We start from the raw sequence: 15,523 nt of genomic DNA on the forward strand, positions 1-15,523 counted from the left end.
TGAATATCCAATGCTACGGGTTTCCTTCCAGTACAGAGCACCTCGGCCCAGGCCTGGCCTGCACTGGTGGATCAGGCTTGTGCCCTCCTAGCTGAGATCCAATACCTCAGGGGCCCCTTTCCAGCCCCTCCCCGGGCAGGGCTGTTTCCTGAGCCTGTCTCTCACCCGCCCACTGTGGGAGGGTCATACCGGGACGCTGAAGCCAAGCTGTTCTGTGACTGCTCTGAGTCCCAGGTTAGAACACTCCAGGCTTTCCTGGAATGGCACCAGAGCCCAAGTCCTCTCCGGGGATGGGCAGGCACCTGCCCAGGGTCCCTCTCCCACTGCTGCCTGGGCACAATCTGCGTGGGAGCCGAGCTCCCGCCATCCATGGAGATCACTGCAGCCTCCAGTGCACTGAGGTGCCGCTTTCCTCCCCGGGGCCTCCTGGAGCCCCTGGTCTCCCTTTGGTTCTACATATTCAGCTTCCCTTTCCTGCGAGCCAGAAGCCAGGGAGAAAATCCAGGCAGCTTTGCTCCCATCTCTGCACAGTCTGTCTCTTCAACTTCTCTGGGGTTTTCAGTTTTCATGTGAGTGCTTCCCTGATTCCTAGTGATCTCTTTCTTTTTTGTCTTCTTCAAGATTTGATTTTCCAGAGTCTGGATTCCAGCTCTCAGGAAGGCTGAATTGGTGCGGCTCCCCACACTACCATTTTCCAGGACTGAAGGTTTGACCTCACCCCACACCCATAAAAGGAAGAGACCCCAAAGAGCCTGGCTTCCCCTGGTAGCAACGTGGGTGTCCGGGAAGGGGGGCTGCATGGGGATTGCTCTATTTCTGCTAAGTGGGTGGGGGTGGGAGGACTCAGGGAGGCGAGGACCTTGGTCCAAGAGGTGACCGTGGGTCAGCAGAGGGAGCTGCACATGGTCAGCAGGCGGAGGACCCCAGGGGCTGCCAGCCCCAAGCCATGGGCCCTTCCTGAGGACTGACTGTGTCTGCAGCCCAGGACCTAGGACTCCATAGGCTGTGCCTGTCCCCTGGGGTCAGCATGCTCCCCTCTCCCCGGGCAGGAAGGTGGGCTGTCTTCAGGGGATGAGGTCTGGGTCTCAAGGGGAGATCAGCTCATCTCAGGTGGGGTGGGGATGAGGAAGGTTAGGCCCAACAGGAGGAAGATGGAGAACGGACAGAAGCACACGGGGCTCCCTCATCACAGGAGAGGCGGGCACAGGTCCTGCTGTCTGTCGTGGAGTCCCCATGGAGGGGTGACAGGATGGGTGCCTGCTCACGTCTTTAGAGAATCCTGGGGATCTCAGGGAGGTGAGGGACTCGCTCTGAGAGGGCGTCTGCAGGCAGGCACAGGGATCTCCCTCTGCCCAGCAGACACAAGGGTCAAGGTGAGGACCCCAAGGGAGGCCTGGGCACCCTGCCCCAAACAAAGACATGGGTGCTGCACACAGGTCCCCTGAGCCCGCCTCATCCCGGGAAGCCTGGGCATGGCTGTCAGGCTGAGGCTGCCCTCTCAGTTCTGGGTCAATGTCCCTCACTCCCTCTTTCAGTGTCTCCCAGACACAGGGCTGTGGTTTAAAGATGGTGGCCCAGCTCATCTCAGAGATGGTCCCGGAACTAAGCATTTATCAGATTAGCATGAAGCAGGCTTCCTTTCCCCTAGACCCCTGGACCCCTGGACTTTTCCAGCTCCACCTGTGGACTCAGGCAGTCAGGCCCCACGTGAGACCCTCGCTGTCTTTTGTTTCCTCTTGGAGAGGGAGACACTTTATTCTGAGAGTTTGCCTCTGGCCACCAGTGGCGTGGGATCGGGGTTTAAGCCGAGGAAATAGCAGCAGAGGGGACCTCGCAGGGTCCAGCCCACCCCTCCTGTGAAGGGACCGGAGGTGTGCAGCCTGAGCACCCTCCGTGCCTCTTGCAGGAGATCCGGGAACCAGGTGGTGAAGGTCTTCTTGTGAGGCAGCATCCTTGGGTCGCACAACAGAGGCCGCTCAGGAGGTACCAGGAGCCAAGGTGAGGTGCGTGATCTGAACGTGTTCCGAGGGCCCTGTCCCAGAGCAAGGACACCTCGTAGTCTGTAGGCTCCACATGCCATACTGTCTGCCCTAGAGCCTGTCCTCTGTGGTTCAACTGCAGCAGGAGCAGCACCCTCACTTCCTGTCCCAGGTTCTGGGGACAAGGCCAGGGGAGGACAGGAGCCTGTGAGCCCTTAGAGCACCACTCAAAGCAAATCCTGTAATCAGCCTTTGTGGGAACCGATTGTTCTTGGCTGAGGACACTCAGTCTCTCCCTCTCTCTTCCAGGCATCTGAGTCCTCATCGCCAAGCTCTCACTGTCCGCAGGGAACGTCAGAACATACTCCTGCTGGGAGGAGTCACCACAGCAGGCTAGGGGAAGCCGTCTGCCATGGCATCCAGGCAAATGAGCCAATCCATTCAGGGCTCCAGCAAGGCACAGGAGGAGCATCCATCCACCTCTCAGGACCAGAAAGGTCCTCAGTCCCTGCCCCATGAGGTCCTGCATGAGAAAATAGATGAATTGGTAGATTTCCTGCTCCACAAGTACAGAAAAAAGGAGCTTACTACCAAAGCAGAAATCCTGCACTGTGTCATGAAGGATTACCAGGAGCACTTCCCTCTGATCTTTAGAAAAGTCTCTGATTGCATGTACATGGTGTTTGGCATTGATGTGAAGGAAGTGGATCCCCCTGGGCACATATATTCCCTTAACCCTGTCCTGGGTCTCACCTATAACACGATAGTGGGTGATGACCACAGCATTGCCAAAACCAGCCTCTTGATTATGATCATCACTATCATCTTCCAGAATGCCAACCGTGCCAGTGAGGAGGTTGTCTGGCTTGCACTTAATGGAATGCAGGTGTATGATGGGAGGGAGCCCTTAATCTGTCGGGATCCCAGGAAATTCATCACTGAGGAGCTGGTAGAGGAAGGGTATCTAGAGTATCGCCAGGTGCCTGATAGTGATCCTGCTCGCTATGAGTTCCTGTGGGGTCCAAGGACCCACGCTGAAACCACCAAGATGAAAGTCCTGGAGCATTTGGCCAAGGTCAATAAGAGAGATCCCAGGTCCTACCCACGTCTATATGAAGAGGCTGTCAGAGACCAGCAACAGGCTGCCCAAGTATGACATGTCGGCTATTGAGGGGCAAGGAGCAGGCCAGGGACACAGCATGTTCAGAAGCCATGTCACTAGCTTAGCTCCTGCCCATGTGAAATGATACCAATCCTTCAGTCTGTGTTTGAGGAGAGCAGCAAGCATGCTCAGTAGTGAAGAGCAGGGTAGGAGGGGGAAATGCTGGGCTTTCCTTGTTGACATTTGTTCTCTTTGGGTTACTGGGAAATTGACATTTGTTTTCTTTATGAAGACTAAAGAGGCTTGCACATCTCATTTGAAGTATGGCATTTATTTTTGCTATTGTTGTGTTGGTTGTTGACTGTAATTTTTGATGAAATTGTAATTTTCTGTGGTACTGAGCACACGTGGATTTTGCTTTTCCTTTCTCAGCATAAGCGTCTTTGCTATTTTGTAAAACCAACTAGGAAATCCTTCACTTTTTGTGATATGAAACATGATACCATGGCACTGGAGTAGGAATTTCCTTTTGAATGTGTAAGAACTTTAAGATAAATGGAGTCAAGAAATAAAGGCATGAAATTCAGTTCTTGATTTCTTTTCCATGTTTCCAGTTAATGTAAACCATTAAATTGTACATATAACTGAAGTTGCTTGGTTTGTTCCATTAGAAACACTGGCTGTCAGGAAAGAAGCCCATCTTCTCACTGGCCCAGGGCCCCCAAACCTTCGCTTCACCTGTGCTCTTCGGGGGCCCCTGTGTCTGTGGTGGTATGGGCACAGTAGATGGAGCCAGATCCACCATAGCCAGCAGGATGGTGGAGTCCTGTGACATCCACCCTGTGAGGACGATGGAGAGGTATTATCAAGAACCTAAAGAACGAGTCCAAGAGCAGGGACTGGCTGGGGCCCAGCAGAGAGCAGCCCAGCGTTAGTGCTGAGGCTGGGGTTTTGTGAAACTTGTCTTTCTTTTGCACGAGTTGATTTCATGCAGCTGTAATGCGGCCAGGGCCAGCCCCTCAGGTGAGGTGTCTTGGGCCTGAGATCAAAGGCTGAGAGGATGGAAGACCGCTCTGAGCAGAGCTTTTAGATGGTGGGTGAAGCTGAGAGGAATGCTCACCTGGGACAGCTGTGAGAAGAGTGGTCCTAGGCAGGGCAAGAACCAGGGGACTTCTGGCCCAGCCTCTGCTTGGGTTTCCTGAGAGGTAACTCGGAACAGAACTCTGAGGGGGAGTGAGGCCCCAAAGAGCCTGGCTTTGGCTCTCCTGGCTGCTGGGAGTGCCCACTCTCAAGGGTGTTGCTTTGGCCCAGGGGGCTGGCCTCCCCAGGAACAACTTCTCCCTTTTGGCCCAGTTTGCCTGAACACTTAGCAGATGGCCAGTGGGATCTTTTGTGTGGCGTGGGCCAGGTACACGAGTGGCCAGATGACTGCCTGACCAAGAGGCGGTCCCTCCAGAGACCCTTCAGAGAGTTCGGGGGAGCCTTTTCCCTATCTTATGCCTTCACTTACCATGAGCCAGGTTTCAACTGTTTCCTCTGTGAAGGAAATGGTTCCTTGTGTTGTCAGGGTATGTAACCTTTGCCTGAAGGCTCAAGGAACTGAATCTGTCCTGAGGTGGCTTTGTCTTAGAATGGCCAGGATTTTAGGCCTTGTTGTCAGAGAGACTTGTGAGGCCCACGATTCCACTCTTGGTGGAGGTGATGTGAAGGAAAATAGTGGTTCCAGAGAAAGTGAGCTGGCGGGGAGGGAAGAAGTGCTCTTGGCTGAAGTTCTTGGAGCTTTGAATTACTTATTCCCAGCAGAAAAAGACTTCCCTACATCTAGTCAACTAATGCATCCTATTGGAGAGATGCATTGGAGGGAACATTCACTGAGTAGCATTTCCTATTCAGTGTCCTCTTGAGCTGCAGCTTCCCTGGGAAATGCACAGAGGAAATTTCCAGAAGAAAGTATGGTAGCATCAGGAGTCAAGGTCATCTTAGGACCAGCTGCTAATCACTAAATATGCAAATATACCAGACACTTGCCTACTGTCTTCCAGTCCTCCGACGAGCACCACTACCCATTAGGTGTGGAGGGAATTCCAACCTGTGCTCTTCCTGGGAGAGACACTGCCAACCCCCATACACCATCTCTCCCAAGGTAGGCACAAGGCCTGAATTCATGCACCGAAGAGTGTCCTTTTCATAGCCCATGGTGTGAAATGTTAAGGAGAAATTTGTCCGCAGTAGTGAGCCTGAGCCCGTCCTGCTCTGCCACATCTTGTTACCAGAGGACCTGTCACTGTGACACACCTCCCTCCCTTCTCACACATCCACCCCTCCTTTCCCTCCCCCTTCCCACCACCAGAGAACACGCACACAGGCTTGCACCAGCACGTGAGCATGCACACACACACATGCACACACACACACACAGTCCTTAAGAGACTGATTTTATTTTCATCCATTGGTCCTAGGAAGGACGCTGGCTTAATCAGATACTTGCACTCCAAATGAAAAGCTATTCCCAACATGTGCCTTTACCCACCAGGCACTTGTTTTTATCTAATCTTAACGCTAATTTTGTTAGCCTGTTATTTACTTCATTTTCCTGAGTTCCTCTGGAGAAACAGACTTTGCCTTAGTGGGGGAACACTGGTGGAATTCTTTTTTGTGAACACATAAAAAGCTTCCAGCTTCTTGAGGAAAATACCTGGAGGTCAATTTCAGTCCATTTACCTCCCTAGGTTGAGGATCTCTCATTCAGGTTTTTGTCCTGATAGCTTTAGCCACAGACCACAGTGGCTATAGTAGTGTGAGCCAAAATATATTTCAAAGCAGAGAATATTATGAAGAATAAAGAAGAATTCCTTGTACAATAGTAAAGTTGTCAATCAAAGGAACTAAATATCCTAGCTTTTAATGCTGCTAATAGCAGAGCATCCAACTATGAAAGAAAGTGATATAACTACAGGGAGAAATATAACTACATGTCCACAGGCATAGTCAGAGATTTCAATACCTTTATCTCACTCAGTGACAAATCAAGTAGACAGAAAATCTGTAAAGACATAGCAACTTTGAACTATGCTTTCAATTAAATTGACCTAATTAACAATGACCAAATAATCTCAGTAACATCAGAATCCACATTCTCTTCAAGTGCATATGAGACATTTATCAAGATAGAGAATGTTCTGGGTTACAAATCAAGTCTCAATAAATTTAGAAATAATTGAAACATGCAGAGTTTGCTCTCTTACCACAATAGAATTAAATGTATAATAAAAAAACAATATATGTCTGGAAAACCCCAAACATTGGAAAACTAAATAATACACTCTTAAATAACTTACAGAACAAAGTGTAAATCAAAACTAATCTGTAATATCATTTTTAAAAATTGAAAATAGGCCCCCCGGCCGGGCCAGCACGGAGCCCGGGCCCAGCGTGCGAGGGCTTTGGGGAGGCGGCGCCCGAGCCCAGCTTGGCCTGGGCCTCGCCCTCTGCCCAGCCGCGGCGTGCCCTCCTGCCCGCCCGAGATCGCGTTCCTCCCGCGCTCCCCACGCCCCTCCCGCATCCAGCCCCGCTCGCTGCCCACCTTGTAAAACAAAGCCGGGGAAAATGCCTGCCCGTGCTGCTTGGAGCACGCAGCCTGTCTCGGAATAATGGCGGTACCTGCCTTGCTGGATCCAAAATCTGCTGCTCAGAACTCCAAACCGAGGCTCTCGTTTGCCACGAAACCCACACTGCTTGCTTCCCGGGTGGAGAGCGACACAGCCACTAATGTTATGAAATGGAAGACGGTCTCCACGATTTTCCTGGTGGTTGTCTTCTACCTAATCATCGGAGCCACCGTGTTCAAAGCGCTGGAGCAGCCTCAGGAGAGTTCCCAGGGGACCACCGTTGTGATCCAGAAGCAAACGTTCATATCCCAGCACTCCTGTATCAACTCCACCGAGCTGGACAAACTCATCCAGCAAATCATGGCAGCAATAAATGCAGGGATTATCCCTTAGGAAACACCTCCAATCAAATCAGTCACTGGGACTTGGGAAGCTCCTTCTTCTTTGCTGGCACCGTTATTACAACCATAGTTTTCTGCCTTCCTTGTTTACATTGATGTCTCTAACTGTGGACATGGAGTAAGTTAGAGGCCTCAGAAGTCTTTTCTAGTCCAATGGCTGTGAACAAGCTCTGTGGAGAAGCAGAGGTAAAAGGAGAAAGGAATCATGGTGTGAGGACGCAGCGTGGTATGGAGTTTTTTCATATTCCTTTCCAGCCCTTCACCACCCTAGAATCCTGACTTTACATTAAAACTTAGGAGTTTCTTGCGTGTATGACATGGGCAGGATTTGGGTGCTGCACAAAGCTGCCTTTAAACACTGGCAGTACCATTTCCGGTTTGCCTTTAGACACCCAGTGCCTCAGTTCTAACTAGGTTAAAGCCAAATGTTTGCAGAATGTCATGTCTACTTATGGATCCACGCTCTGGTTACACATGTGAGGAAAAACTCTCAAGTTTGAGGAACAGTATCTATAGCCTTCATCCCAGACTCTTTGCAGCCATTGAGGATTTGGAAACATCTCACTACGTAATGAAGGCGGAAAAATATTCTGTATCATATATGCCTTACTGGGAATTCCTCTCTTTGGTTTTCTGTTGGCTGGAGTTGGAGATCAATTAGGGACCATTTTTGGAAAAGGAATCGCCAAAGTGGAAGATACATTTATTAAGTGGAATGTTAGTCAAACCAAGATCCGCATCATCTCCACCATCTTCATCCTGTTTGGCTGTGTCCTCTTTGTGGCCCTGCCTGCGATCATATTCAAGCACACAGAAGGCTGGAGTGCCCTGGAAGCCATTTATTTTGTGGTCATCACCCTGACGACCATTGGGTCTGGTGACTACGTAGCAGGCAGATCAGATATTGAGTATTTGGACTTCTACAAGCCTGTCGTGTGGTTTTGGATCCTTGTGGGGCTGGCCTACTATGCCGCTGTCCTGAGCATGATTGGGGCCTGGCTCCGTGTCATATCTAAGAAGACAACAGAAGAGGTGGGAGAGTTCAGGGCCCACGCCGCTGAGAGGACAGCCAATGTCATGGCCGAGTTCAAAGAAACACGGAGGCAGCTGAGTGTGGAGATCTACGACAAGTTCCAGGAAGCCCATTCCATTAAGAGGAAGCTGTCTGCAGAGCTGGCAGGGAACCACAACCAGGAGCTGACCCCGTGCAGGAGGACCCTGTCGGTGAACCACCTGACCAGCGAGAGGGAAGTCCTGCCTCCCTTGCTGAAGACTAAGAGCATCTATCTGAATGGCTTGACGCCACACTGTGCGGGTGAAGAGATCGCTGTGATCGAGAACATTAAGTAGCCCTCTGTCTGGAAGAGCCTTAGCCCTAGCCTAGGTGAGGACTTCTGTGTGCGCTTTGTGACTGTTGCTGGTAGCAGTTTAAACCTTGTGCGTGAGCTCCCAAGGGAAGCCAGTAGATACACCCATCATGGCCACCTGCCACCGAGAATGGAACCCTGAGCCAGCGCTCTCTTTCTGAGGATGCTTGTGGGATGTTCCGCTCCCTTTGACCAGCAGAAGGACGAGCGCTGTCCAAAGCCTTTCTGTGCCCAGACTGTTTTCCTCCCCTTTCCCCTGATGTGCCGTAAGGCCTCGGAGCGAATGGGAACCGTTTTTGGTAATGATGTAGCTTGGAAGGATCAGTCTCTACCTTCTCAGGGTCCACCTAACTGAGCCTAGATACGGACCATTTCTGAATGACATTTCTTTTGTAAATGGCAAGAAATTCTTATGCAGCCTTTTACCTAAGAAATTTCTGTCAGTGCCTTATCTTGCCAAGAAACAGAGCCTCTCTAGCTCACATGCGTGTGGTTTCTCCTTCCCGCCCCCAGGCTCACCTCTGAGGTTGAGGCCGAATCCCACCCCTTGCTGGACACAGTGTGTCAGAGGACTGAGTCGGTCATCCCCTAAGAAGGGACAGATGCCAGATTAGGACAGTGAAACAGCACTCAGAAATTAGTGATACAGGCACTGCCCAGAAAGGTGCGGAGGGGGCCCCTCTGAGTATTTATTTGACTCAGGTACCAGTGGTACATGTGTACGGTGTAATGGTGTAATTATTACCAAGCCGGTAGCCTTGGCTGCTCACAAACTGTCCCTTTTTTCCTGGCAGTATTTGGAATCTATCATTTATTAATAACTATACATTTTTTAAAAGCAGAAGAAAGTTCATATATATATATATATATATAAATGATCTGATGGAAGAAAATTGTTAAAAATAGGTATTACTAGAGGGATCTAAAACAGTTGGTATAAATTCATTCTCATGAGAAGAAAATAGCAAAACTATGTGTTACAAGTATTTGCTAATAAACATTATACTGCCAGCTTCTTTTGCTTTGTGATGTCTGAAAGGCTATGATTCTCGTTCCTGAGTGACCTTTGCCAAATGAAAGGAGGCCCTGCTCAGTGAGTGGAGGGACAGGCCCAGCCTTCCGGGGTCACTTTGTCACTGCATTGTGATGGCACAAGCTGAAGCTGGGATCACTGTGATTTTGCACATGGAAAAAATATAGATTACAGGCTTAATTCATCTCTGGCATTAGAGAAAATGCTGTTATAGCACAATTTAAATATTGAGAGTCTTTTTTTTAAGATAGAAAGGCTGATAATCCTTTTTAGTTTAATGTTATACCTTGTAATTCTTTAGATGTCCCCCAGATTCAGAAAAAATTCAGTAAATGCACCCAGTATAATGCTACCCTTTCCCTTTATTTTCATACTTAGGTCTGCTGTTCATTGATAACGTTTAAATTGAGGAAGGAAAATGATTTCCCTGAATATAATTCCAAAACAGAGTTCCTTTACTTTTTCTTGAGAGTTGGGGTAGGAATATCTGAACAAGTGGCACTCAGATGAGGGCCTTAAGAAAATAAACCAGAATCTTTACAGACAAAAAAATAGATGCTTATTTTCCCAAATTTAAATTTAAGATAGAAATGTAAATACTCAGTTCATTTGTTGATGGTACCTTTATAAATCTAAAAAATTCTAACCAAAATTTTACAAAGTCAGGCTCTTTTAGAAAGAAAGCTACATTCATCTCCTCAGTCACTGTTTTGAAAGTTCATATGGTGGAATGCACCATGTATAAACTGTGAATTGTATTGATGAATAAAGTTTGTAATTAAAGTCAAAAATAAATAAATAAAAATAAAAATTGAAAATGAAACACCCCGCAAGAGAAGTCATGTGATTTCACCAAAGCAGTAATTACAGGAAAATTTGTAGTATTAAATGCTTACATTTGAAAGAAAAAAATTCTTAAATCAATAACCTTACCTTTCCCTTTAAGAATCTCTAAATGGAAGAGCACATTAAACCCAAACAAAGTAGAAAAAAGGAACTAAAAATCAAAGCAGTATCAAATGGAAAATAGCAAAAGTATAGAGAAAAATTAATGAAATTTTAAACATGACTGGCAGAAGGACAGTAAAATTGATAAACTTCTAGGCAGACTGATGAAGAAAGAGGGTATAAAAGACACAAGTAACCAATGTTAGGGGGGGAAAGGGGAACATCACTAGAGTCTGCTGATAACAAAATAGGAAAAAATGTGAACAACGTATACCAATATATTTAACAACTTACATGGAATGATCAAATCCCTGAAAGATACAAACTACCAAACTTTATTCAAGAAGAAACATATTACTCAAATGTACCTATAACTATTAATGGAATAGAACTTCAAAGTTAAAGTATTTCCCAAAAAACGTCATGCACAGAAGGTTTCCCTGATGGATTATATCAAATGGGAAGATGTCACATTAATCTTTTCCAAACTGTTCCAAAATCTACAAAAGAAGGAAAAACTACTTCCAAACTTAGTCATTCAGGTCAATACAGTGGTGCCTCGGTTCACGAATGCGAACAGAAGTGTATGGCAAAATTTTGTTTTTGTTTGCAAACTCTCCTTTGGGTGACAGACAAGGCTGGGGACATCTATTTGCATCAACACAAACGTGGACATTTCCCACAGAATCATGGAACAATTTAAGTTCGTGAACTGATGTACCACTGTTTTAGCCTGAAACAAAAGTCAAAGATATCACAAAATAAGGAAAACTGCAGACCAATAATCTTTGTAAATGCAAGCATAGAAACCCTCAACCACATACTAGAAAGCCAAATCCCGTAACATATGAAAAGGATTAGATTTCATCACCAAATGGGTGATGGAATACAAGGTTTATTTAATATCCAAAACACCTGATTTTTTAGTCATTAAAGTCATATGAATTGATTAAAGGGAGAAATGTGTGATGGTCTCAATAGTCATAGATGACAAAGTCCAACTCCTTTCATAAATACATTCAAACTGAGAATAAAAAAGAAATTTCTCTACCTGATAAAAGCAATGCACAAGCTAACATTATGCTTAATGAGTAAAGGCTGAATGCTTTTCCCTTAAGATTGGGACAAGATAAGAATGCCTTCTTTCACCACTTCATCTGAAAAATTAGGCAAGAAAAAGAAATTAAAATCTGCCTTTAGTTGAAGATGACACACCATTTAAACAAGTGAGTTTAAGCAAAGCCATACACAGACTGAAAGTGAAAGGACAGAAAATAATACTGTATTCCATGCAATCGGAACCCAAAGATGAGCAGGAGTAGCTATATTCATATCTGATAAACAAGATTTCAAGTCAAAATTAGACAAGACAAAGAAGGGTACTCCATATTTATTGGCAAGGGAAATGATCACTCAAGAAGATATGAAAAATTTAAATATATATACACTGACTATTCATGTGCTCAATTTCATAAAACAAACACATAAAGGGACACATAGGTCCCAATATAACAGGGAGTGACTTCAATACCCCACTTTCCAGACCAAAAATTCAACAAAGAAACATCAAAGTAAAATACAACATAGATCAAATTAACTTAACACATGTCTGCAGAACATTCCATTGTACAACTACAAAATATCATTCTGCTCAGCAGCTCTTGGAACATTCTCCAAAGTAGATCATATTTTAAGCAATAAAGCAAGCCTTAGCAAATACGAAAATTGAAAGTTTCTTGCATCAGATCATAATGGAATAAAATTAGAAATCAACAGCAAGAGAAACCACAAAAACTGTATAAATATGCAGATTAACCAATTTGCCTTTGAACAATCAGTGGAGAAACGAGAGAGGAAATTAAAAACTTCCTAGAGTCAAATTAAAATGGAAATACAACATACAAGAATCCCTGGAATATGGCAAAGGCAGGTATAAGAGGGAAATTTATAGTTATGAGTGCCTACCTCAAAAATCAGACAGATCTCCAATAAATAACCTTATGATACATCTCAACATCTTAGAGACATAAGAACAAGTAGAAAACAAACCCAATAAAAGGAATTAAGAAATGAAGATAAGAGCTATAATTAATGAGATGGAAAATAAAAACAATACAAAGGATCAATAAAACAAATAGTTGGGGCTTTTTTGAAAAGATAAACAAGATTGATGAACCCTTAATCAAACTCACCCAAAGAAGGAGAGAGAAGATCCAAATCAATGCAATTAGAGATGTGAAAAGGATATTACAACAGACACCACTGAAATCCAGAGGATTATTAGGCACTACTTTGCAAACCTATATTCTATTAAATTGGAAAATCTAGAAGGAATGGATAAATTTCTAGACACATATGACCTACAAAAAATTGGACCAAGAGGATATTAAAAAGTCTAAATTGATCAATAATAATAAGCAATGAGATTAAAGCAGTATTAAAACTCTCCTGACAAAAAGAACTCAGGAGCAGATGGGTTCACTGCTGAATTCTACCAGACCCTTAAAAAAGCACTAACACCAATGCTTCTGGAACTATTGTGTGAAATAGAAAGTAACGCTTCCCAATTCACTGTATGAGGTAAACATCACCCTGATACCAAAACCAGACAAGAACACATCAGCAACAAAACTAGAAACCAGTATTTTAATGCTTATAGATACTAAATCCTTAATAAAATTCCCACCCACAGAATCCAAAAAAGATCATGCACTAAAATCAAATTGGTTTAATTCTAGGGATGAAAGGATTGTTCAACATTCACAAATTGAGTAAATGTAATACACAACATAAATAGAATCAAGGACAAAAATCATATCTCAATTGACGAAGAAAAAAGCCTTTGACAAAATTCAACATCCCTTCATGATAAAAGCCCTAAAGGAAGTAGGTGCTAAAGGATCATTCCTCAATATAATAAAGATCATGTATGGCAAACCACAGCCAGCATCATTCTGAATGGGGAAAAACTGGAAGCATTTCCTCTCAAACCAGAAACAAGGCAAGGGCATTCACTCTCAGCACTCCTATTCAGCGCAGTTCTTGAAATTTCAGCTAGGGCAATGAGGCAAGGAAAAGAAACAAAAGGGTTACAAAGAGGAAAGCAAGAAGCCAAATTATCCTTGTTTGCAGACAATATGTTCCTATACTGAGAATACCCTAAAGACTCCAGCAGAAGACATTCAGAGCTGATAAATAAATTCAGGGAAGTAGCCGGTCAGAAATTGAACATTAAACATCAATAGCTTCTCTATACAACAATAATGGATAAGTAGCAAAAGAAATCAGAGAAACAATTCCATTCACAATAGCTTTAAAAAATACCAAGGGATCAATCTTGGTGGTGTGAAAAATTTCAGGACATGGAAGAAATTGAAAACACTGGAAGATGGAAAATCCTCCCATGTTCATAGATTGACAGAACTAATATTATTAAAATGACTGAATTACCAAAATCAATCTACAAATTCAATGCAATCCCCATCAAAATACCAATGATGTTCTTCTCCAAACTAAAATAAACAATCCTAAAATTTATATGGAAACTCAAAACACTGAGAATAGACAGAGCAATTCTAAACAAAATGAGCAAAAAGGATCAAGGCATGACAGTACCTGCTCTTAAATTATGCTACAAAGCTATGATAACAAAACAGCATGCCACTGGCACAGAGATAGAAACATAGACCAATAGAGCAAAATAGAAGAAGCAGAAACAAACCCATACAACTGTAGCCATCTGATTCTGGACAAAGAAGCCAAAACTATACATTGGAGAAAAGACAGCCTCTCACAGATGATGCTGACAAAACTGAACATCTACTTTCATAGGATTGAAACTAATCCCTATTTCTGAACCTGTGCAAAAATCAATTCAAAAGAGATCAAACAGGTAGGTGGAAGACTTGCAACTTTGAAACTGCTGAAACAAGGGAGAAACTTAAAACCATAGGCACAGGCAAAGACCTCCTGAATAAGACACCACTAGCACAGGAAATAATAGCAAGAATCAACAAATGGGACTATATCCACTTAAAAAGTTTCTGCACAGCAAGGGAAACTAACAGAATGAAGAAGCAGCACACAGAATGGGAGAAAACCTTTGCCAGCTACTCTTCTGACAGAAGATTAATATCCAGAATATATAAAGAACTCAAAAACTTAACACCAAGACACAAATAGTTCAATCAATAAATGGGCCAATGAACTGAATAGACACTTCTCAAAAGAAGTACAAATGGCCAATAAATATATGAAAAAATGTTTAACATCTTTAGCCATTAGGAAAATGTAAATCATAACAACTTTGAGATTTTATCTCACTCCATTTAGAATAGCTATCATCAAGAATACAAAAAACGGCCAGGGATTTAACTCAATGGCACTGTGCCTGCCTTGCAAGTACAAAGTCCAGAGTTCAATCCCTGGCACCAAAAAGAAAAAAAGAAAGAAAACACAAAACAATAACATGCTGCCAAGGATTCAGGGGGAAAAAAAAGAATCCTTCTGCAGCTGTTGAAGGAAATGTAATTTAGTGCAGCCACTATGGAAATCAGTATGGAAATTTCTCAAAACCCCAGAAATAGAATTACCATTTGTTCTAGCTAAACCACTCTGTGGTATATATCCAAAGGAATTAAAGTCAGCATACTATAGGGTCCCCTGCATACCCATGGTTATTGTGACATGGTTCACAATAACCATGGGTATGAAACCAGCCTCTGTGCACATCATTAGATGAATGGATAATGAAAATGTGGTATATGCACATGATGGAGTATTATTCAGCCATAAAGAAGACCAAAATTTTGTCTTTTGTGGGAAAATGGATGGATCTGCAGATCATCATGTTGATCAAAATACATCAGACTCAGAAAGACAAATATTGAATGTTCTCCCTAATATGTGAAATCTAAAAAAGATGAGAAAAAAGTAGAAGTGAGACTACTATTTGACAAGGGAAAGAGAATAAGAGGGAGGGGTGTAAGTGCAGCTAATAGGGGATGGATATGATCAAAATATAATGAAATGCTCCCAAAAACGTGAAACTAGGGGGAGACATAGCAAGGGGAGTTATGGGTGTGT

At 44.2% G+C, this 15,523-nt stretch overlaps 1 protein-coding gene and 1 pseudogene across 2 annotated transcripts; both read left to right on the forward strand.

Moving 5' to 3' along the window:
- The first annotated feature begins 539 nt into the window (after positions 1-539).
- Positions 540-3,675, forward strand: LOC101721133 (melanoma-associated antigen 10). 2 transcript variants are annotated; one of them, XM_087202034.1, is made up of 3 exons: positions 540-706; positions 1,907-2,003; positions 2,289-3,675. In XM_087202034.1, exon 3 carries the CDS (start codon positions 2,392-2,394, stop codon positions 3,133-3,135), a length of 744 nt encoding a protein of 247 aa, XP_087058160.1. In that variant the 5' UTR covers positions 540-706; positions 1,907-2,003; positions 2,289-2,391; the 3' UTR covers positions 3,136-3,675. The 2 variants fall into 2 exon arrangements, with proteins under 2 accessions (XP_087058160.1, XP_087058161.1); XM_087202035.1 differs by having other exon boundaries at positions 1,907-1,998.
- A 3,053-nt stretch (positions 3,676-6,728) lies between these two features.
- Positions 6,729-8,672, forward strand: LOC101720788 (potassium channel subfamily K member 2-like; annotated as a pseudogene).
- Positions 8,673-15,523: the final 6,851 nt, after the last annotated feature.

This window comes from Heterocephalus glaber, unplaced genomic scaffold (genome assembly GCF_053883595.1).
Source record: "Heterocephalus glaber isolate CG9 unplaced genomic scaffold, H.glaber_assembly_v1.0 deba00001762, whole genome shotgun sequence".
Lineage (NCBI taxonomy): Eukaryota > Metazoa > Chordata > Mammalia > Rodentia > Bathyergidae > Heterocephalus > Heterocephalus glaber.